Genomic DNA, 24720 nt, shown 5'->3' with positions numbered 1-24720 from the left:
TATATAAATATAGCCGTCCAATTCCAAAAGTAGGTCAAGGTGACCTACTTTTTGGTCGACACCCTTTGAACATGCAAGACGCATCAACTGACAAAGTTTGATGACTGTAGGTCAAATAGTATCTGAAATATATAAATATAGCCGTCCAATTCCAAAAGTAGGTCAAGTTGACCTACTTTTTGGTCGACACACTCCGTAGACTCAAGATGCATCAACTCAAAGTTTGATGATTGTAGGTCAATTAGTGACTGAAATATATAAATATAACTGTCAAATGCCAAAAGTAGGTCACTGACCTACTTTTTGGTCGATACACTCCGAAGACTCAAGATGCATCAACTGACAAAGTTTGATGATTGTAGGTCAAATAGTGTCTGAAATATAGTAATTTAGCTGTCAAATACCAAAAGTAGGTCACAGTGACCTACTTTTTGGTCGACACAAACCGAAGACGCATCAACTGACAAAGTTTGATGATCCTAGGTTTTACAGTGCCCAAAATATGCATCTAAAATTGAAAATGTGAAATTTGAATATCTGCAAAATTCAAAAAGTAGGTCACTGTGACCTACTTTTTTATAAATATGTTTCAAGGCCTCAAGATGCATCAACTTACAAGATTTGATGATTCTAAACCTCTCGGTATTTGAAATAACAACTTAAAATATATCTACAAATGATAAGCCATAAAATTCAGAAAGTAGGTCACGGTGATCTATTTTTCAGTTGACGCATTTCAAGGTCCCATGATCCACCAACTGACAAGTTTTGATGATCATAGGCTTCAAAGTGTCCAAGATATGCATCAAAATTAATTTTAAAATAAATACCTGCAAAATTCAAAAAGTAGGTCACCGTGACCTACTTTTGAGACAACTTGACACAAGGTCCTAAGATGCATCAACTGTCAAAATTTGATGATCCTAGTCCTTATAATGACTAAAATATCAAAGATCTAAGGAAATATAAATTTAGGTCAACTTTGAAGTGACCTTGAGACCATGCCCTTTGCCCCAGGGTAATGCCTTGAACAATTTTTAATCTACAACATATCCTCATCCTTATGTGTAAGTTTGGTGATAATCTGCCCAGTGGTTCTTGAGAAGAAGATTTTTTAGCAACCACTACTTTTGTTTTTTTTTTCCTGATTATCTCCCCTTGTTAAAGGGTCACATCCCTCTATTTAGTATGTATGAAAGCCCTTGGGGCCAATGATACCCTGTAACAAATTTGAAAAAAATTGGCCAAGGGGTTCTTGAGTTATAGCCCTTTTTCTAAAAAGTTTACGCACACCGCACAAATGGCCATAGCATTAGCTCTTTGAGCCTTCGGCTCAGAAGAGCGAACAAAAATTTTAAAAATGGGGTGGTGTGTTCAAAATTTCTATGAGGTTCCACTTGGCAAATCCTTATACATTTAGAATTCTCGTTTGCTCGGACTGATCTCCAAGGGTAAGATCTGTTTAATATACTGGAAAACATCTCTCAACACCTTTAATCAATATGCAGGTCATTGAAACCCATGGGATTAGATTGCACCTCAAACAGGTATCCTTCTGTGTGGATTTATCAAGTTTGATGAAAGCATGACCCTGGGTCAAGACAGGACCACAACTGGGATTTGAAGTTGTACATAGTATTGGAAACCATTTTCAAATCTTCTCAATTCCGCAGGAATCTTCAGTCAGTGTAGGTTTGCTAATGGCTCAATAGGAATAGAGAAAATAATCTCAAATAGCACACCTGTACAATTTATCGGTACAGAAGACCATCGCTGTATAATGTAGGTTAAGTTGTGGTTGGGATGCCCTCTGGATGCAAGATTGCAAGTATTCTTTCCTCTTGGATCATCAGACCCTCACTGCAACCAGGTCACTCAATCTAAGAAATCTTCACAAGTCGAGGGTTATTGATTCGTGACCTCGGACCAACCCTTGACATCAGTCGCCATTCAAAACATGGGTTCCAAACAAGAGCATGCGATTGGTGTTGCAGCCCGTAGCCAATTATTAAACAGTTTTCATAATTGGCCGAAAACGAAATTTAACGCACATATCGATGGAAACATGGTGTATAATTTGTGGCCAGTTACCAGTACACCGATACTGTCCTTTGATTTTGGAAAATTCATTTTCTTTGAAGAAACAATTAGACAAAGTGTTATATGTTTATCGGTCATCTTTTCGTCAATAGACGCACCCTTTTTTTTTTTAACTTTCTGTTTATGTTCTTAATCAAACTTGCATCTGAAACAAGGCATATCATTGGCTGATTTAATTTTAGCATATTACATCATCCTCTGTTTCAAACCCATGTTTTGAATGGTGACTGATGTCAAAGGTTAGTGCGAGGTAGCGAATCGATAACCTTTGACTTGTGAAGATAAATCTAACAGGTCTATCTTCCTTTGTGGTGTTATGCTGAGGTCTAACTATAAGCAATCTGTTCACTATTGTTTAATGGAACAATTTTCCAAAAGATTTACATACGACATATTTATGATGGTCATATGCATGGCAATAGACACAAGATGAATGTTAAAGCATTTTCAAAATTATCAGGTACATTTTAAATAAATAAAAACTCAGAACGAAATCAAAAAAAAATGTGCCACAACGTTTCGTAAGCTGTGCTGATGCCCTTCCCTATAAATATATTTCAAAGGAAAATCATTCAGACAACTGAAAACACGACCTGCTCATTACAAATAAACAATACGTTAATTCATAAACCACTCTAGCAGAAACCCACAAAAAAGACCACATTTTCTGTGCTAAGTACAATGACTACTTCAGAGTTATTATTTGCAGTTTTACCCAATTCTTCCTGTAATCTCAAACTCCAGACAAAATATGTCATATATTGCTACAAGCATCCTACAAGATTCCCACTACAAATAAATAATAATACACACATCTTCTAGAAGCATTATTACAATGGCATTTACTCCATTCTTGGTCACGCCCCAGTATCCAAAGTACTGAACATGATGCAACCGACTCGTGCTCTCTATACTCACATTGACAAATCATCACATTGTATCATACACACTGACAAATCATTATATTAACACCTCGCACACAGACAAATCATTATATTAACCTCACTCTGACAAATCATAATATTAACCTCGCACACTGACAAATCATTATATTAACACCTTGCACACAGACAAATCATTATATCACACGAGCCACATCTATACCCGCTGCAGAGAAAAATGACACTCTCGAATCAAATCTAAAGATATGTTGTGAAAAACAATGCACAATGAAATATACTAGTAAATGACCTTGTACATAACATTTCCTGACCAGAGGAAATCCACCATTACAAACTGCAGCACTAATTGGCACCAGGATTTATACACTAGTCGGCAACTATGTAATGCAATAAACATAATACTCGAGGAGACTTCAACCTGTGGCAGTGTCACATTGTTATAAACAAACACAATTCAATTGACTATCTCTCCATACTCATTTCACACACTGTAATACACACACACACAATCCAATCGACTATCTCTACACTCGTGTCACACACACTGTAACACACACACACACAATCCAATCCACTATCTCTACACTCATGTCACACACACTGTAATACACACACACACACACACAATTCAATCAACTATCTCTACACTCGTGTCACACACACTGTAATACACACACACAATTCAATCAACTATCTCAACACTTGTGTCACACACACTGTAATACACACACACAATTCAATCAACTATCTCAACACTCGTGTCACACACACTGTAACACACACACAATCCAATCGACTATCCCTACACTCATGTCACACACACTGTAATACACACACACACACAATCCAATCGACTATCTCTACACTCGTGTCACACACACTGTAACACACACACACACAATCCAATCGACTATCTCTACACTCGTGTCACACACACTGTAATACACACACACACAATCCAATCGACTATCCCTACACTCATGTCACACACTGTAATAAACAAACACACATGATATACACAAACATTACCATCACTTATCTCTACATACCTATGTCATACAACTGTATTCTTCTACTATAGTACTCACTAATTATAAAAAAAAAAATCCTTGAAAACTATCAAACATCTTGTAGCACTAATTTTACAATTAACCCGATTCCTTTCTACTGAGTTAACAGATGCTCAAACCTTATAAAAACACAATGTGAACCTGGATCCATGTCATATGAACAAGAACACGCGAGATCATCCCAAACTAAGTACATTTCACTGCAGATCAATAAAATTCTAAAGGTCTGAATTTCACTATATATCCTAAATCCAATTATCTTCATTACACAATATATTTATACAAAATCCAAGGATCTTAACTTCACAGTATCCAAATTCTCTCTTATTCACTTGCTCCATCGATTTGGAGGTATCATATCTAACAAGTATTTCCGTTGTAGTGAGCTAAGATCACTCGCTTTCGCTCCCCCAAAGGGTATCTGGTATGGAAATGGTCCAGGGGCACCAAAGGGGGCGAGCCCTAGAGGCTGTCCCATTCTTAGTGCTGCCTGGTGGGCCGTGACAGCTTGGTGGGCTTGTAGAAAATTCTGGTGATGTCTAATGGCTTCTGTTGTTGCTTTATATGAGGCTGAATTCGTTGGTAGGTTCATCGAGCTATTGGAGGAGGCGGCGGCGGCGGAGGAGTTATTAGCTGGGGAAGATGAACTATGGGAAGGAGCTGAGGTCTTTTCCTGAGCTTGCATTCTCTCAATCTCTTGCTCTTGTTGGAGAGCTTTTACAAAAGCACTCTTTAGACGATTTGTGTGTTCTTGTTTCAGAGCTTTCTTCTGATTGGTTGTCACACAGTGTTCACAAATCACATTCTTGGAACCAGCCTTTTCTCGCTTCCAGACAGGTGTGAAGTCTGTGTTGCACTGGACACAAGTGAAAGGATTGCACACCATCTTTTCATCAGGATTCTTCTGTCCTTTAGATATAAGATTAGCATCAATAATATAATTGACTGCTTCTTCTAAACCAAGCAAGTATATAAAGTCAGTGCTTGACAAACTTGGTACAAAGTTCATCTCAGGTGGGGGTGGTTTGGGAGGTGGAATCTGTAACAAGGTCTTCTCCAACTGTTTTCGTAGAGCCATTTTAGCAGCTGCTTGTCTTTGTGCAGGTGTTTGAGTGTCCACTTGAGCAATGCTATTCTGATTGCTCTGTGAGCTTGATCCAAATATGCTGCGTGAACCTGACTGTCCTTGCATGCCCGGAAATCGTAATTGCTGTGACAGACTATTACCATTGGACATATTCTGTCCCCTCATGTTCACCAGTGGTGGAGGTCCCTGTTGATGACTCCTACTCGAGGTTCCCTGATTGTTGCTTCGAATCAGCTGAGGAGGCTGATTGTGTGCTGGTCGCGCCTGATAAGGCTGTTGCCCTGGTCTGACTAGTGGTGGGGGCTGGGCATGGGGCTGTTTTTGTGGTTTTTCTGGAGCAGATGGAGAGGAGACTTGACTTTGACGCATTTTTCTCAGTAATATCAATTTAGCTTCCTCATTTCTTAGTTCTGCTTGCAAGCGTTTCACAATTTTACGTCTTTTATGTATTTCACATTCATCAAGATCTGTCATATCTCCATTCAGAACACCGTTCATCAATTCCTCCTCAGAGTCCGAAAGCATAATGACATCCATTCCCCCATTCCCATTTGGGATCCCCGACTTGGTTGTCAGATCTATAGGTGTGTCAGCATCTGTCCGTCGATTCTCCTTCTCGCTGTCCTCAGATTTCACCGATGACGACTCCTCTGGGCCCTCAGATCCTTTGTCATTCACACTGTCTTTTGATGATTTCAAACTCTCACTTTCCAGAGATTTCACACTGTCATTTTCATCACATTTCTCATCATCACCCTGTGACTCCTTGTCTTTATCTGAAGTTTTCAAATCTTCACTATCATCTTCCATTTTCTCCGACTTTTCTGTTATTTCTTCATCTGACATTTTCACATTTGACTCATCACTAGAATCTTTTTCCCCCGTTTTATCACTCTCTACAGTAGGACTTCCGACACTCTCTACTTTGGGACTCCCAGCCTCCTGTGAATCTTCCAACTCATCTCTCTCTCCAGCCCCACACTCATTGGGAATTTCCTCAGAATCGACTTTCTTTTCCAAGTCATTTCCCACATTTTCTTCCAAGTCATTTCCCACATTTTCTTCCAAGTCACTTCCCACATTTTCTTCCAAGTCACTTCCCACTTCTTCTCCATTGTCTTCCATATCATCATTTTCCTCATCCGACTTGCTTCTGTAAAAAAAAAAAAAAAACAATGTTCAGTGAGATGAATTCGGCAAAGATGGTTATTCAAGAACGCCAAAGCTTCGCAATTGTTTGTAAAAGCTGCTTGGTCTGACTCAAGATTTTGCACCACTCTGACACCAATATAGTCATCATGATCTGGACTTTATCAAAGAGTATGGCAAAAACACATGTTATAATGAACTTCAGCTCTTCTGGCCCAGTGGTTCTTCAGAAGATTTTTAAATGACCCCACCCTATTTTTGTGATTATCTTCCCTTTCAAGGGGCCATGGCCCTTCATTTGAACAAACTTGAAAGCCCTTTACCCAAGGATGCTTTTTGCCAAGTTTGGTTGAAATTGGCCCAGTGTTTTTGAAGAAGTCGAAAATGTGAAAAGTTTACAGACAGACTGATGGACGGACAACAGGTGATCAGAAAAGCTCACTCCTGAAAGCTTTCAGCTCTGGTGAGCTAAAAAGTGTATGTAGCTTGGGCCAACTCCCCAGAAAATGAGCTGCAGTAAGTATCATGGAAATTAAATAAGATACAAAGCAAAAACGTGGAAATTTAAAATATACTTCATTAATAACAAATTTAAAATTGACACATCCATGTTCTTGTCCGCTTTTTCATTTCCTTGCAAACAATAATAGAAAAACGTCCATGACATTTAAATTTAGGAAGTTAATACTTTTTCTTTCTGTTGCATTCAATTGCAATCAGTTGCTAAAACTACCTACATACACGATTTTGAATTTTATTGTAGCACATTATACAAATAGTTGCCAAAATTCTCACCATATCCTGGTCTTGCAAGATCTTAATTGTACAAAGTAAACAAAACTTAAAATTTATGATCTTGCATATCATCACTATTAAGTTTCTGTGCTTTCAATAAGTGAAAGTGGTGGAAATGATATTTGAAGATGCTGAAGTCCACAAGCACCAAGTTAAAAGTGGGATGAATTAAATTTGAACCAGTGGAAAAATTGTCACCTATTTTTAGGTTGTTTAACAAGTTTAAACTCTTCAACTAAATTGGCATAGTAATAAAATTTTACCGCCTAATTTATTTTTCAAAAGTCAAATACACCCAGAATGTGTTGCATCTCAAAGTGTTCATGTAAAATTGCCTGTGTCTGCACCTAAAATTATGTAACAAGGCAGTTGATTGCAAATTTGGAAACAAAATAATCAAGGTTCATTTAGATTAAAGAACGTAATTTAATTCATAGAACATTTTTCAATACGAATCAGTTGAAAATTGCAGATGTGTTTTAACAGATCTTAGTAAATATTTTTTTATTGATTGTCAAGACTGACTTTTGATGTTGGACATCAATTATGCAATATTACCAGGCCTCAAGACCATAAACTGGGAATAGACTAAATTTCTAATCTAATGTAAGCTATACATGCCATATTAATTTGATATTACTCTAGGAACAAATACAGGGACTTCTTTAGGGTCTGTAGGGGACCAAAATAAGGCCTCATACCCAATGCTAAAAAGCAGGTATTTTCCCAAATTTTTGCTTTGAATTTCCCAAACAATGAAAACAAATCTAAGCAGGTAGCCTTATTGTTCATAAATCATCAAAGGTCCAGATTACAATTTTTGCTTCAAAATTGTTAAGTAAACCTAACTTTTTGGCCTCTATGTATTTAAAAGAGGTAAGGATTTGACCAAAATGTCAGTCAGAAGGAGTCCAATTCATCCTTAATGCAATGGTTTGGTTTTCTCCCTACTTCTTTTATCTATTGAACATTTTTCCCAATTTCAAGCAAACGTCGCTATTTTTCCCAATTAGAAAGGCCCAAACCCTTGAAATCAAGACCTTAAAAAAAAAAAACAAGAGGCCCATGGGCCACATCGCTCACCTGAGTCACCTTGGTCCATATCAGAAGATTTTCCATATCTATTTGCATGTAAAACCGTAGTCCCTATTATGGCCCCAAACCTACCCCTGGAGGCCATGGTTTTTGCAAACTTGAATCTACACTATGTCAGAAAGCTTTCATGTAAATATGAACTTCTTTGGCCCAATGGTTCTTGAGAAGAAGATTTTTAAAGATTTTCCCTATATATTTGTATGTAAAACTTTGATCCCCTATTGTGGCCCCATCCTACTCCAGGGGGGCATGATTTCAACAAACCTGAATCTGCACTATATCAGAAAGCTTTCATATAAATCTCAGCTTTTCTGGCTTAGTGGTTCTGGGAAGAAGATTTTTAAAGATTTTTCCTATATATTTGTATGTAAAACTTTGACCCCCTATTGTGGCCCCATCCGACCCCCGGGGGGCCATGATCTTAGCAATTTATAATCTGCACTATATCAGGAAGCTTTCATATAAATCTCAGCTTTTCTGGCTCAGTGGTTCTTGAGAAGTTGATTTTAAAAGATTTTTCTTATAAATTGTATGTAAAACTTTTATGCCCCCCTTGAGGCCCCATTCAATCTCCGGGGTCCATGATTTTAACGAACTTGAATCTGCACTATATAAAAAAAAACAAAACAACAACAACAAAAAAACAACAACTTTGACCCCCTATTGTGGCCCCATCCGACCCCCGGGGGCCATGATTTTAATAATTTAGAATCTGCATTATATCAGGAAGCTTTCATATAAATCTCAGTTATTCTGGCTCAGTGGTTCTTGAGAAGAAGATTTTTAAAGATTTTCCCTATATATTTGTATGTAAAACTTTGATCCCCTATTGTGGCCCCATCCGACCCCCGGGGGCCATGATTTTAACAATTTAAAATCTGTATTATATAAGGAAGCTTTCATATAAATCTCAGCTTTTCTGGCTCAGTGGTTCTTGAGAAGAAGATTTTTAAAGATTTTCCCTATATATTTGTATGTAAAACTTTGACCCCCTATTGTGGCCCCATCCGACCCCCGGGGGCCGTGATTTTAACAATTTAGAATCTGCATTATATAAGGAAGCTTTCATATAAATCTCAGCTTTTCTGGCTCAGTGGTTCTTGAGAAGAAGATTTTTAAAGATTTTCCCTATATATTTGTATGTAAAACTTTGATCCCCTATTGTGGCCCCATCCGACCCCCGGGGGCCATGATTTTTACAATTTAGAATCTGCACTACCTAATAAAGCTTATCTATAAATTTCATCTTTTCTGGCCCAGTGGTTCTTGAGAAGAAGATTTTTTAATGACCCTACCCTATTTTTACCTTTTCTTGATTATCTCCCCTTGGAAGGTGGCCTGGCCCTTTATTTTAACAATTTAGAATTCCCTTTACCTAAGGATGTTTTGTGCCAACTTTGGTTGAAATTGGCCCAGTGGTTGTTGAGAAGAAGTTGAAAATGTGAAAAGTTTACAGACGGACGGACGGACGGACGCCGGAATACGGGTGATCAGAAAAGCTCACTTGAGCTTTCAGCTCAGGTGAGCTAAAAACGCAAAAAAACCACGTGTTTGGTGTCAAGCGTTACAGGTTATAGACTTTATGCAATTTAACTTGATTGGATAACAAAGTAATCAAGCTTATTTCCTATTTTATCGTTTATTCTAAGAGTTGGAAAGTCTGATGAAAAACGGGGTAGAGAGAACCACTTTGAGCAATGGGAGTTAAATTTCACGTTTAACATAAAATCGTTATTCAGTACGACTACATACTGTAATCAAAATCCTCATCTTCATGATGTTTTTAATAATATATGTATTTTCTTGTGCACAAGCATACATCCACCATAAATGGCGCTCCTTTAGGCCAATTCAACTTAATTGATAGATTATCATTCCTGCCCGCCCCTCAAAAATCGGACCGTCCCAATTTTTTTTATTTTGCAAAACTTGCAATTTCCAGAAAATTTTCATGCCCAACTCCGGTATTTACACCTCTTGTTTACATTTCTGATATAGCAACGTGAAAAGCTGCGTGAAGAAAATAGATATCCCGCATTCTTATGGGCATGAATCTTGAAGAAGTTTGGTATCTTTCTTTGTTTGAAATTAAAGCTTAATCTGGAATTCGTCGGTGAAATAAGCATAAATTGATATCAAATCTCCCACCCGCCCCATACCTTCTGGTGACCATGGATGATAATCTACTTATTAAGTTGAATTGTCCTCATAAATATGTATTAAAAAATCCCCGTTTTCCCCTTGCATGTCAAATATTATACATGTGTTTCTGATTTTATCATACTGACAAAATTTTGGTCTGGTTTTCAACATAGAACAATATATATATATATATATATATATATATATATAACTTGAAATAATTTTCATAAACAAATAAAATTTTCTATGTTTGCATTTAAATTTTTTTTTTTAATAAACCAGCATTTTTTTCAACATCTGAGCTTGATAAATTTAAAGATACATAAGTAATCTTTTTTTTTTCTCTACCTAAGTCTATTCTCACTTTATGGTCTTGAGGGCTGGAAAGCTATATAATGAGTGAAAATAACTTGCATGTTGGATACTCGGCACTGGCCCTGAGAATTTGACGACCTCTAGACAAGGCATTATACTTCTATATTACATTTTCACCTGTTTTGTATGCGATAACCCTTTGTAACTGCAATGTGTTAATTTCTCCACAACTTACAACTGGATATAAACTTCTCAGTTCATGCAGAATGAAAGGTCAATGTGTGGGAACTGTGAAAATTAACATTAATTTCAATTTCTATACGGCAGTATTTTTTTAATAGGTCAATTTCAGATTTTCATTTCATGTATAAACACAAGTAATCACTGACAAGTTTGTTGGGTATGTGGGGGGATTACCTACTATGTAAAACATGATAATTTACATAAATCACCATGTTTTCCATTGTAGTTAAATAACTCGTGTACCCAACAAACTAGACAGCGATTCCTTTTATCTACATGTATATCTCCCTTTGACATGCCTAGTGTAAATTCCCTTTACCGTCTCTATTCAGCAACACAAACCTTTTATTCAGCAACACAAACCTTTTATTTGGCAACACAAACCTTTTTTCCGGTGGAGTGCCCTCCTCCCCCTCCTCTGTTCTTTTTCTCTTTCCTATATCGCCCTCACCATCTCTGTAATGCCAAACTATCATTTATACTTTGAAACAAATGACATGAATATATTTACATTTTACTATGAAAAACTTATAACTCAACAAGTCAACAAACTCCAGGACTTTGATGCCCGGGGCCTGGTAAGAAGTTGGATGCTGGCTTGTGAAACTTGCATATTTCAAATTTGATAAGAACTTTTTGAGGGTTAAAAATACAAATATTGACACCTTCATTTAAGAAATAAATTTCTATTTTGATAATACATGAGGACATGAACTGTGGCGCCTTACGTCAGTATACTTCCTGAAGCGTATTGGCGCTTCATTAAAAGTAAGCTGGCATGAAGCATTGCTGTTCATGCCCTAATATATTTATTCTTGATATTTACATTTTACTTCTATTTCTTTTGGAATATTTATTCCCAGCCATTAAAATAGTTGTAATATATTTATAATCAAGATTTATATGTACATAATTCACATTCATGAAAAAATGACTATCATTTCAATTCGAAAAGATATATATATGGAAGGCAAAAACATTAAAGATGTAAATATACAACTTATCAAATTGATCAGGTTTGATGATAACAGATGCTTACAATATATATATATATATATATGTATATATATATATATATATATATATATATATATATATATATAATGGCGCCTTTCTTAATTAGAACTATAATTATTTGTCATGACTTTAGAGTTAAAGTCCAGAGATTCGGCTCTACCATAGTGATCCACCAATACACCAGTTTCGAGATACAAACTCTTCTGTGTAGGAGGTGCATTTAGTGGAACTTTCAATGATAAGTGGGACAGAGTAGACCTACAGTCAGCGAGGAAGACGATGAAATGTATTAAAAGAGGTTTCTCTTTTGATATGTAAATGTGGGAAATACAAAATACTATCGAAATAAATGTTCTACTAAAGTGGAAACATAAAAACAATGTCATATTTGCAAGTAATATCTTTGATATGGTACTTATGACCAACGAAATAACGTGATATGACTTGTTTGGTTTCATTAATTATCATTGAATAAATGTGAATTTTATGGCGTCATTTTAAATGATACTATAGTAAACAAACCTGTGAAACAGTAATAGTCACTAATTCGTATGGACTAGGGCCATCATTAAAAATATTATTGTTTGATGTACTCCAACCCACATTTTTCAAGGTGGGTCGGTAGGTAGGTGTTTTTGTTTGTTTGTTTTTTAATGTCATGAAATTTTTTAATATTTAGTTTTAAAGTAAGGAGAATTTTCTATTTTTCAAGGGAACCAAAAAAAAAAAAAATGAAATTTAATATTCCTGAAAAAAAAAAATGATCGGGTAGGAGCAAATTTGACGAGTCGGTCGGAGTACATCGAACAAATCAATTTTTATTTTTGGACTAGTGCTCGAAAAAGTTAATTTCGAACCCCGATTGCTAAGCACAATTTATTCCTTTTCATTACTAAAACCTACTCTACTACGGTTTCTTCATCAGGTGTAACTTCTGTGATCCCCGCCTCAGTGGTGCTTTCACTGTTGTTGGTGACATCTTGTGTTGGAACATCCTCAGCATTAGTGTCCTCAGAATCCATATTTCTTTCTTTTAAAAAAAGGAAAGGGTGATTAAGGTAATCTGTATTTAAAAAATCTAATGGGAATTTATTCATTGAATCTTCTTACATGTTAGTTACACAAATAATAAATTCATAACACATAGTGACATTTATGATTGATCTGAAATTAATTCAAAATCAAAGTATCAATATTGATCAACCACAAATGTATGAAACACAGCAATAAATAATAAATAAAGTTCTACAAAAGAAAAAAAAAAATGATGAATTGAAAAAAAAAATAATTGAAAAATTTCTATTTAAAAAAACAAACAACTTTATCTATGAGGATTACAATCTCTTTAAATAGTCAGACAATCATACATCACCTATGTACATATTTACATCATGAAGATAAATATATAGTGATCTTGTGAAAGCCTTTGTTTATCGAGATATGCAAATTAAAGAAGGATTCGAAAACGAGGCTCATGACCGACAGTTGTCAGTCTTTTGCCAGACGCTCGTTGACCTACATGCATCACCCGAAAAAAAAGTTTCCATAGTCACTCGAGGAAGTCATTTTGAAAACACAAAACACATTCCCTTCTAAACCCTAATGAAACAATCAAGACAAATTTAGTTATCTACAACGATCGATAAGCTGATAAGAGATCGATACATTCCGAATTTTATCAAGACTTTGTCAATGTCATAATCCGTGTAAATAATTGCAATTGATAGTGGTAGCCATTTTGTTGTAATTATCCTTCGCGCTTGGCCTTGAAATACACATCCAAAAAAATCTTCAAATCCTTCTATTTTCTTTGAAAAGCATTAGTAATAGCTTTACTATGTAAAACTAATCGACAGTAACATTCTGAAATTTACGAGAAGTGCCCAAATGCCGATAGACTTCACGTGCGAATATGTTCACATACGACCTTTGTAGCTTATTAATAAACCCCTCGGTACATGAAAATAAAGATGATATACCAAAACTATTTAGAAAAACACGGGAAAACATACATACCACGTGTATTTTACGTTCAAATTCTGCCGGTAAAACATGTATGATCTTACGTACACAAACGTTGTATGCAGACCGACTTCCGTTATGGATATACTAATCCGATACACAATACTTTCTTCGAGAGCTTCCTTTAATATTAGAATTCTTGTTACATGCGGTTATCCTAAATCCTTTTATGCGATGCAAAAGTGTGAATCCAGTACCTTGTAAACTCGAATAGTTCTCACTTTCTTTGTCCCCGCTGCGATCATTCCATCTTCTAAGATGGCATCTATTAAATATGGGGTTCACCTTTATTGTAGCAAGGAGCAAACAAACAATTTGTTTACAGATAAACAACACGTCATAAGCGATTGGGTTGCACATATCACGTGGTTCTTTGAATTGGCAACAAGTACACACTTCAGTCAAGTTCGTTTGATCAAAAAAAAAAATGAAATTTTAAAAAAAATCTTCAATTTAATCGTAAACCACTGCACTAAGTATACATAATTGATTAATTAAAAAACATATACTCACCGAGTCGATTTGTACACTTCTCAGACTCAGAGCTTGACTTTTTTTTGTTTTTGTTTGGTGGGTACGATTATTAGGTCGGTCCGCTGTAATGACCGATGAAACAACTAATTACTCTTAGGAGGAGTGAGTATTTTTATCGCAGTACATTGACATGCATTTGCTGAACATGCGTTACGATGGACATTGTGAACTTAGCATATGTAACTTATTGATTTTTAGGAACTTACCATGGGAATAAATTTACACTCCTGTCTCCCGTACAGGACTGATGCGCAGCGCACGGACTGCAAGAGAGAGAAAAAATATCAGTCTGAATTATTAAAACAGTTTAATTACAAAATAACTATTACTTAATTATAGGCATAAGTGGTAATTTATCTACATCATTCTAGAATGGTCGTATAACACTCGTCAAATATACTAATAACATTGAAATATTTCTTCTATGTGCATATATATATGATTCATTTATTCGTTAAATCAGACAATATATATATAAAATTTACGGGGCAAAATAAACTTCCACACAAACTCCACACTAGAAATGAAATAGGTCAAGTGCAGTGAAAGAATATTGATGAAAGCCAATCCCCCATTTTCAAGTCCCCCTGAAAAAAAAAATCACCCCATCCCATCCAAAAAATTAATTCAAAACCAGAGGGGGGGAGGGGGGGCGCTATACTGTCATAAGACAGTGATACCGCAATCTTGTAGATGTTTGCCTTTAAACATACACTATATACCATATGTATTCTTGCTGCATATTTCAAGATGCATTGAGTGTGTCCCGGTCCCATCATATTTTGTTTGTTCAAATATCTTTTAATTCTTGTTGTACATCACAATGCAGTGAGCACCAAGGGTTTTGTTCGTCGTTTTTCCACCCCATTTTCCATCAAGATGAAAAAAAAAGTCCGAAAACTTAATTACTGCACATTTAAAGGGCACAACCAATCATCTCCCAACAGATTATATGGCTACTGCATAAATAATTGTAAGAGGAGTTATGTGAATCAAAGTTTTTCTATAGAAAAACGTCGTTTTTTAATCCTTAATTGCCCCCAGAATGAAAATGAAAATTCTAAAACTTTATTACAATTTTATAGGACACCACTTTCCAAAAGATGCTTTGGTTACTGCGTGAAATGTAAGAGGAATGGAAACCAGGCCCCAAGACCATAAACCGAGATTACTTATATCTTAGGATTTATCTAGCACAGATGTTAAAAAAAAAAAACACTGCAGGTTTATAAAAGAATTCAAATGCAAACACATACTGAACATTTTATTTGTTTATGAAAATTACTTCAAAAGTTAGCTGGATATGAAATTTAGACTTAAGAATATTCTCAGTTTATGGTCTTGAAGCCTGGAGTTTTCTTTTTTTTTGGGGGGGGGGGGGGGGTTAAAAAGTAGTATTCCGAAGATTAATTGACTTAAAAGAAAAGTTTAAGGAAGAGGAAGAAGAAAGTGTGACAGACAGACGGACGGACGGGGTTAACAACAATACATCAGAACTTTCCTTAGAAAGTGCGGGTATAATTAAATGAACGCCAGTCATTTAGAAGTTTGGGAGAGTTGCACAAACGCCCGAAATATAGTACCAGTAAACCAAATGCTCGAATGGTGTTACAAATCTAAGAAGTATATAACTGGCCCATCAAAACTTTGAAGTACAAAAATATAAATTTAATGCTTTGTATTAGAGAATTTAAAATTGTTAATGACCAAGAAATGATATAATGTATACCAGATAAAGTTAGTCACTAAGATTAGAAACATGTAAAACAGGGAATTTAAGTGCTTTTGGTCAGTTAGATTAATAATTCAGACTCGGAAAGTAAAGTTATTGAAAAACAAGGTATCCTTGAACCTTTTTTAAAAATTTAATACTGATGAAGTCGATAACAATTTTAGGGATATTGATGGTATATATAAACGTAAATAAAGATATGACATCTGACGAGGTTCTGAAATAGCTGTGGTCATTGAAGAACAATGATTCTACGGAAATTATCTTATTTTGAATGAGCTCTTGAAAAACTCTACCACAAAAATGATGCACACTTAAAAAAGCAATCAACGGCTTGGTCAGAAGTTACAATTTGTAGTACAGTATTTCGCAAAAACAAAGGGGACAATAACAACCTGGTACTTATCAGGGTACTAAAGTAATTTTCAGTTGTTACGGTAAACTGTTTACCGCAGATTTAAATAGTCATTTAACAGCATGACTCTTTTATGTGAAGAACAAGTAAGTTTTAGGGACAAAAATATAGAGCAATTGATAATTTTTTAGTCCAAAATGTCAAAAAGACTTGTACATGTAAATGGAATGTAGAAAACCTCTATACTGTGCTTTTATTGACTTTATAGGAAACCATTCGATTCTATAAAAGTAGACTTGCTTTGTGGCATAAGTTATAGAATCATGATATATTGATGGAAATTTCCTGATGTACAACAATCGCATACCTTTGAATAAAGATTTATCAGATTATTTTTACAGCAATTTTGGAGTACGACAGGGTGGGGTCACCTATACTATTTTCTTCTATAATTTGTTTGGGACTTTATCTCAAAAACATATGATGCTTTGATTAATGTTACTGAAGCGGTTTAATTCTTCTCCATTAAAGATAAAATTGATAATTTTTATCAAAAAATATATTTCTTGTTATATACTGATCATACTGTCATTTTAGCAGAATTTGCAAAACAGATTGAGGCTGCAATTAAGGTAGCTCCTCCGTCATGTGACTTCGCACTATCATGGGTTCAAACTAGAAAAAGCTATTAATTTCCACTGAATATAGTTTAATTCTATCAATAACCAAAGAACATGTATATATTGTCACCTTTTTAAAGATGTCAGACATACAAACGTAGATAAACATAACTATATATCAACATCAGAAAATCTGACATTTTCGTTAAACAACAAAATAAAAAAGTATATAAAAACCGGTTAAAAGGACAAAATTTTAATGCTAAAAGTTTCAGAAAAACAGCTACTTTATAAATAAATATGAATTAATTGTGGATATCAGGGAAAGCATTGTATACAGAAGTATTGTATACAGTAGAGAAATTACCAACGCAAGAATTATTGGCAAAATTTTAAAGAATAGAAGATATAAACCTTTCCAGTCACAGCAGGTGTGGCACGATAAAGATCCCTCCCTGCTCAAAGACCGTAAGCGCCGAGCATAGGCCTAAATTTTGCAGCCCTTCACCGGCAATGGTGACGTCTCCATATGAGTGAAAGATTCTCGAGAGGGACGTTAAACAATATACAATCAATCAATCATCAGTGGCGGTATTAATTAAGGGGGACAGCCGCCCCCCCCCCTCCCCTCCCCATAAATTTTCAAAATTAAGGTAAATCGTGGTCTCTTGTTTAGGAAAATGTAAACGGTAAAAGAAGCAATAATTTCTTCCACTCTCGGAGAAATAAATGCCAAAATCTTTTGATTTATTGAATTACTTTTATTGGGAAACCTTACATTTTTTCCAAAATCCTTAAAAACTAGCATTTTATTAATTTAACCTTATCAAAAATGACAGACTACATGTTTTTGGTCTTTAGGCTTGCCAATCAATGTTAAAAGTGGAGCGAATTAGGTTATTCGTCCAAAGAGCTGATCCAAAATTTTGGATCATTTTAGTGCTTTGTATATATATATATATATATATATATATATATATATATATATATATACACTCCCTGTATAATCTTTTGGAGCAAAATTAACTTATTACAATCAAATTGGTTAAATCAATGTGTAGGAGGAACTACTGTGGTATATCAGAGTTTTAGATTTCTTATGCTCCACGGCAAGTTTCCTTGTCAAAAATGGTCACGTACGTCTAGCTTAAAGAGACACTACAGCTCATTTTCCACATTTTAATAAAGTGTTTTTTAAAACATGTATTGATAAAATGATAAAATTCATATCGATACTGACAATTTTGAACAATTGGGATGCATCAATTTACTCTCAACTGCGCTTTGAAGATCGTTCGGAATTCAAAGGTTTCTTCATTCTGACTCGGACTTTTGAATGCTTATTTACATCACGTGGTTTTGAATGACAGCAAAGGTGTTGTGTAGGAAATTATTTCAATTCCCCTTCAAGGAGGTCCACACTCACCTTTCAAGTATAAGAGTATTCCCTGCTCCTTAAAATAAGTAATTATATCAATCATTATTTCAACAGAAACCCTTCCATGTTCCCATTGACCGATGTTTTTACAACTAACACGTGTCGTGTTCAGATAAAAATAGCACTTACTTTTAAAAGTAGTGTCTTCGCAGCTAATCTCAATGGCAGATTTAAAGGGGGGGGGGCAGGATCCCCCCTCCCTTTTTACGCCACAGATTTTGAATGAAAATCCAAATTTGGCAACAGAATGGCCGATTACTGTGGCTAATCTTTGACTTTCACACCCCCTTCGGAAATCCTAGATCCGCCACTGAGTTACATGGGTTTCTCCGAACTCTTTGTTTTCCAACGGTCAAACTGATACCATGGTAAATTTTATTTCACGTATGAGTTTTATCTCATTCTATTTTTACCTTTTTTCACACAGAATCTGTCAAAATTCTAGATCTATCAACTACACTTTCTCTCACTGGACGACATGCTGCACTGTTTACTGTCTATGCGCATGCGTCTGAAGACTGAAAGGAGGAGACTCGATATTTTTTGTATAGGCCATCAAAAAGTATTAATTTTTACGTTAAAACGATAATTTTTAACTTTAGATAAGTGTTATTTTCGCAAAGTTCATACTTTCAACAATGCAACAAAAATTGAGAAACCGCTAGGAAAATTGTCATTTCATGATTTTTGCGCAAAATGAGCTGTAGTGGCTCATAACTGTAAAATTTTATTTAAGAGGTGTTTTAACGAGCCATCAAATAAAATGGTGGTGTATAATGAGCTATCTTAATGGATCAATGAAAACAAAACTGGTTTTGCAAAATGTATGAAATGCCTATAAATTCCGAATTTTCCTATTTCACTGCAGCTTTTTTTTTGGAAACTTTTTAAAAAAAAATTTTACTGAAGGCTCCACATGGAGCACAATAGTACAAAAAAGGTAAAATCAACAACAACAACAATGTTGAACACAATGAACGAAACACAACAGGAAAGTAATAGGCCTATCATAAAAATATTGACAGTACTAACTTGATAAATTTGGCAAGTCCTATTACAGTATATTTGTCTTTACAGTTCACTCTATCGACAATCAGTTAAGGAGGTATGCTACACCAGAGAAATTTGATGAAGATGAAAAGTGGAGGATATGTACAGCAATATTTTGAAGTTCAAATTTTTCAAATTTACTTTATTTTGTCAAAAAATAGTTTTAGTAGAAGATAATCTGAAAAAAATTTATAACCCCTGCAGGACTCGAACCTGCGACCTACGGTTCAGCAGTCGGTATGCTATCCTACTGAGCTACTCGACTACGTATTTAAATTGAAAAGGAAAAGTCAAATATTACTGATATCATATTTTATCCTCTATGTTTTTAAATGAAGTCAGCCATTATGACGATGTAGAGTACCTCCTTAAGCGTTTTGGCAAGAATCTACACCTTTCATGAAGAAAATAAGTACAGCTGAAACTAATAATGGAATTCATCGCCTAGTTCTAGTTTGTTACAAAGAGTACATAATCGTTCAAACCTATCAATACAGAAAAACCTGCCAGATTCAAATTTTTTCGCAAACTAGTCATTTTGAGAAGTATCTGATTTGTCTCCCTTGATTTAAGAGTACTTTCAAAATCTGAATGAAGATTTATTTTTACCTAAATATCATTTTGAGAACACCAATGAAGTTAAATGTCGTGATTTATTGAATAGTGAAGATATTTAAGTTCTTTACACGCCTACCAAACTAGCTTTTGATCGTTGTCATCAACCAAAATATCAATTAATTGTAATCTGTAATCCTTATAAACCTCATCTACATGTAACGAATTCCATAACTCACACTGTGCATACATAATTTCATAAATGTAATTCATTACCTTGCGAGTTTGAATTACTTATCTATTTATCTTCTGTACTTATAAACAGGAACCTGTTTTTAGGCATGACAGAATTTATTCCGAATATCGTCTCCTGTGACTTTGAAGTCTTACTTTTCTGCTAGAACATGTGTCTTGTACGTAATAATTTTCCAAGAGAATTTTTATACTGTATATATGCATATCTTCCATGGATTGAACTTAATTGAAAGATTGATTGAATATTGTTTAACGCCCCTCTCGGGAATATTTCACTCATATGGAGACGTCACCACTGCCGGTGAAGGGCTGCAAAATTTAGGCCTATGCTCGGCGCTTATGGCCTTTGAACAGGGAGGGATCTTTATCGAGCCACACCTGCTGTGACACGGGGCCTCGGTTTTTGCGGTCTAATCCGAAGGATCGCCCCATTTAGTCGCCTTCTACGACAAGCAAAGGGTACTGAGGACCTATTCTAACCCGGATCCCCACGGGATTAATTGAGAGACCTTGATGCAGAATGCCTAATAACGAATATTGAACTATCTTTAATAAACTTTCTTTTCTTTTTATGATATATATATATATGTATCATATACAACATGAAATATTTTCTACAAAATTCATGGTATATGGTTGGTTTTAAACGGTACGAAAGTGTTGATATACGTAAACAAATAAACTATGATATTTATTCTTTCCTTAATTAAATGTTCTAAAATAAGCTTAGCAATCAACCACATGAACGATCACAAAAAGTTCCTCAATTCAAAATAACCGGAATTAGATTAGAGCAAAATTTCCCCAAGTTGAGCCCCCCCCCCCCCCCCCTTCAAACAAACCTTACATTAACATGAAGAAGAAAATATGCGAGTGTGTTAAATGGGTACATTGTGAAAATATAAGAAAAAAATCTACCCCTTCAGTGAGGATATGAAAATATCGCCAACTTGAAACACGATCCAAAACTGAGGGATTCTTTCCCCTCCACTCTAACCACAGTATAATGCAAATGAATACTTATACAACATGAATATCACAATTTTATTTTCTGGACTTGGAAATGTTTAGCCCAGCTGATCAAAGTAGAGAACACTTCGACAGACGGAGGAAAGCGTCCAGTTTTATCGTAAATCATGTTGGTGTAGAACTTATGTCTCAATATCTAAAATCTAGGCACGTTTCATGATATCTAGAGTTTCAAATTCCTAGTCCTCACACCCATAACGCGGTACATGTACTGTCATTACAGGTTTTCCCCAACGCTATCAAAAACATGTATATAACCATAAAATCAGACACAATCGATCAAATCACTGGCTTGAAATCACTTATCGATTATAATGGACCACTTATCGATTGTAATCGATGACTTGAGAATTTGGGTACATTCAAAAAGTTAACACTATCTGAACATGAAAACAGTGCACCAACCATTCAATAATCATAATGATTTTGGTTGCTATAGCAATTTCTTAGATAAACATTTTGTACAAGGTACGCGAGTTTCATTGATTAGTGATGGTAAGTATACGTACATGTAATCAACTGACGAGTGTTCGATTACCTTAAAAAAGTGATCGATTATACTGATCTGATGAATTTTTCGTGTCACGATAAAACCATATCAGTCCATACTATACAGGCAAATGTGCCTCACGTGATTTCACGTAAAATTCACATGGATTTCACGCGAGAATTCCAACATGAATTTCACGAGAAAAAAACATCAAATGGGATTTTACATGAATTTTTTTTATGTCGAATTCACATCAATTTCACATAAAATTCATGTTAATTTTACATAAAAATTCATGTGAAATTCACATATTCTAGCACGAATTTCACGTGAATCACTTTTTACTTGAAATTTACGTGAATTTCGCATGAAAGGTTCACGTAAATGGCAACTTACATGAAATTAACGCGAGGCACATGATACAGATCCACACGAGGTTTTAACGAAGACGACTCTGCCACGTACGCGTACTTGCAGATGTAAGGGGGTGGGTGTGGGAAAGGTGACGTACAGTTTTGGAAACTTTTCTTCCTTGTCATTACATATTACAAGAAAGTTAAAACGTAGATTCCAACCCCCCAAAGCGATACCAGGCAGCATCTCTAATACGAAGACTGTCCCGTATTCATTTGTGGATTGTAACTGTTACGGTCACTAAATGCCGTGGTGCTTTAATTGAACCGGAGGAGGGGGAGGCTTTTATACATCTGAAATTGAAATATACCTTTACTTTCATAGTTATTCTATTTGCAGCAATTGATAAAATAAAATTTATCCCCCCCCCCCCCAACAACAAGAAACCCTGCATTCGTGCGATTTAATTATCGTGCTTTTGATAGAACCCGACAATTATCATTGTCAAATGGACGTGATGCATACTAGAACATACAGAAAGCACTCTAAACAACTATTCTATTTAGTTGTGTTATGGTGGCGAAATGCATTTCATAATGGTACAAAGATGCGACATGCCAAATACTGTGAACTATCTGTGTTTAAAATCTGCGGGTCAGGGGGAGTGCTTCTCTTCTATCTCGACTTATGGAACTTTTGTTCTGTTGTTTAACTTTTGTAATTTCAATGTATTTACACATGTATAATACGGACTACTCTCCCCTGTCTTAAATCACATTCAATCTACTGGTAATCAAATGATATTATACTTATGGCACGCCAAATTCACAAAAATGAGCTAAACAGTTTCACAGTTGATAAACTAGGTTTATCGATTGTAAACTATAGTTAATGACGTTAATCTATATTTCACTTCTGTAAACCATAGTTAACAGATAATCTGTTTCACAAACATAAACTATAATTAACAATGAAAACAATCATTAGCGATTGCAAAACATAGTTTATCTGATAAATACGGTTTCACGATTGTAAACTACGGTTTACAAGTCTGAAAAATATAGTATCACAATTTGTGAAACTAGGATTAACAACTGTGAACTATAGTTAACGAATGTAAATTATAGTTTACAAATGTGAATCTGTATTTATCAGCAAAATCTATTGTTAACGTTTATTTAAAGACAGATAAACCTGGATTAGCATTTGTAAACTATAGTTTACAACCGTTAAATATAGTTTTACGGATGAAAACTATAGTTTACAGTTCGTAAACTATAGTTTACAGTCGATAAACCTAGTTTATCAACTGTGAAACTATGTTTAGCTCATTTTTGTGAATTTGGCGTGCCATATATACTATACTATCTGAAATTTTCATCATCAGTTATTTCTCCGACAATGTTGAAGTTATCGTCAGATTTAAGAGAGAGAGAGAGAGAGAGAGAGAGAGAGAGAGAGAGGTTTCATAATAAATATTTTTTTTGCATTTATAGTTGCTATATATATAATCAATAAATTATTGGAAGTAAAATCATTGATATCAACAGGTCCAGTCCAAAGACTATTTCTACCTATGTAGCTACTTATAACTACCTAGGTATTTAAACCTACTCCAGGTAGCTATTTTTACCTACTTTTTCCTTTACTTGCATTCCGTGGTCAAACGCAGGAACAGCGCAATATGGTGTGTACCAAATTTCTTGACTCACTTACACTGATGATGAATACCACATAAATATTGGACAAAAAATGATTACTTTCTAACCTTTCAAATTTGCATCAATACCTGCACCCAGTTCCATTTTCTAGGAGCTTAGGATCAAAGCTATGTGATAAAAAGTCTAGAATGCTTTACAAATCTGTATCAATTTTAAAGTTTACCTTCATCCATTTTGACATTTTTAAAAGTTTTATGGGGCGAATTTTCATGCATTTCCTCTGCATTCTCCACCCTCATAAAGTATTCAAATTTACACTCCGAATTTTGCCGTGCACATGATACGACTGACCTATTTAAAAGATGCGCCTTAATTATATTTTCAAAAACAGGTAAAAGTACGTAGAAGTAGCTACTTTAAGCAGGTTTAAATACCAAGGTAGCTATTAATAGCTACGTAGGTAGAAATAGACTTTGGACTGGACCTGATCAAATCAATTGAAATATCAGTATTTGATGTTTTAAAATCAAATTACCATAATAAAATACACTGTGAAATATTTCATACAGTAAAATTTTGAAGGATACTGACACAGACAAAAATTCAAATACTCACAAAGTCGAGTCATGTGACCAAAGCTCATAATTAGTGACTCAACCGCCATTTTGACGTAAATAAATGACAACATACATTCATTTATAAAAAAAGTC

At 35.1% G+C, this 24720-nt stretch overlaps 1 protein-coding gene across 2 annotated transcripts; it reads right to left on the bottom strand.

The window, feature by feature from the left end:
* Positions 1-2439: 2439 nt before the first annotated feature.
* Positions 2440-14318, bottom strand: LOC125651696 (transcriptional repressor p66-beta-like). 2 transcript variants are annotated; one of them, XM_048880403.2, is made up of 4 exons: positions 14135-14318; positions 12819-12945; positions 11283-11354; positions 2440-6312 (listed from the first exon to the last, which is right to left on the bottom strand). In XM_048880403.2, the coding sequence occupies exons 1-4, from the start codon at positions 14295-14297 to the stop codon at positions 4401-4403; spliced, it is 2274 nt and encodes a 757-aa protein (XP_048736360.1). In that variant the 5' UTR covers positions 14298-14318; the 3' UTR covers positions 2440-4400. The 2 variants fall into 2 exon arrangements, with proteins under 2 accessions (XP_048736360.1, XP_048736361.1); XM_048880404.2 differs by lacking the exon at positions 14135-14318 and adding an exon at positions 13932-13939.
* Positions 14319-24720: the final 10402 nt, after the last annotated feature.

The sequence above is a fragment of the Ostrea edulis genome, chromosome 5, assembly GCF_947568905.1.
Source record: "Ostrea edulis chromosome 5, xbOstEdul1.1, whole genome shotgun sequence".
Classification (NCBI taxonomy): domain Eukaryota; kingdom Metazoa; phylum Mollusca; class Bivalvia; order Ostreida; family Ostreidae; genus Ostrea; species Ostrea edulis.
Note: the sequence above shows the minus strand (reverse complement) of the source record. Positions and strands in the feature narration are given on the sequence as shown.

What these genes read in the sequence shown, in the direction of transcription:
- LOC125651696 (XM_048880403.2), bottom strand. Translation starts at nt 14,297, where the DNA reads ATGTGCAACCCAATCGCTTATGACGTGTTGTTTATCTGTAAACAAATT. An exon ending in GATGAAGAAACCGTAGTAGA is followed by an intron (nt 11,355 to 12,818) that starts GTAGGTTTTAGT and finishes TTGGCATTACAG; the next exon opens with AGATGGTGAGGGCGATATAG. An exon ending in GGCACTCCACCGGAAAAAAG is followed by an intron (nt 6,313 to 11,282) that starts GTTTGTGTTGCC and finishes TTTTTTTTACAG; the next exon opens with AAGCAAGTCGGATGAGGAAA.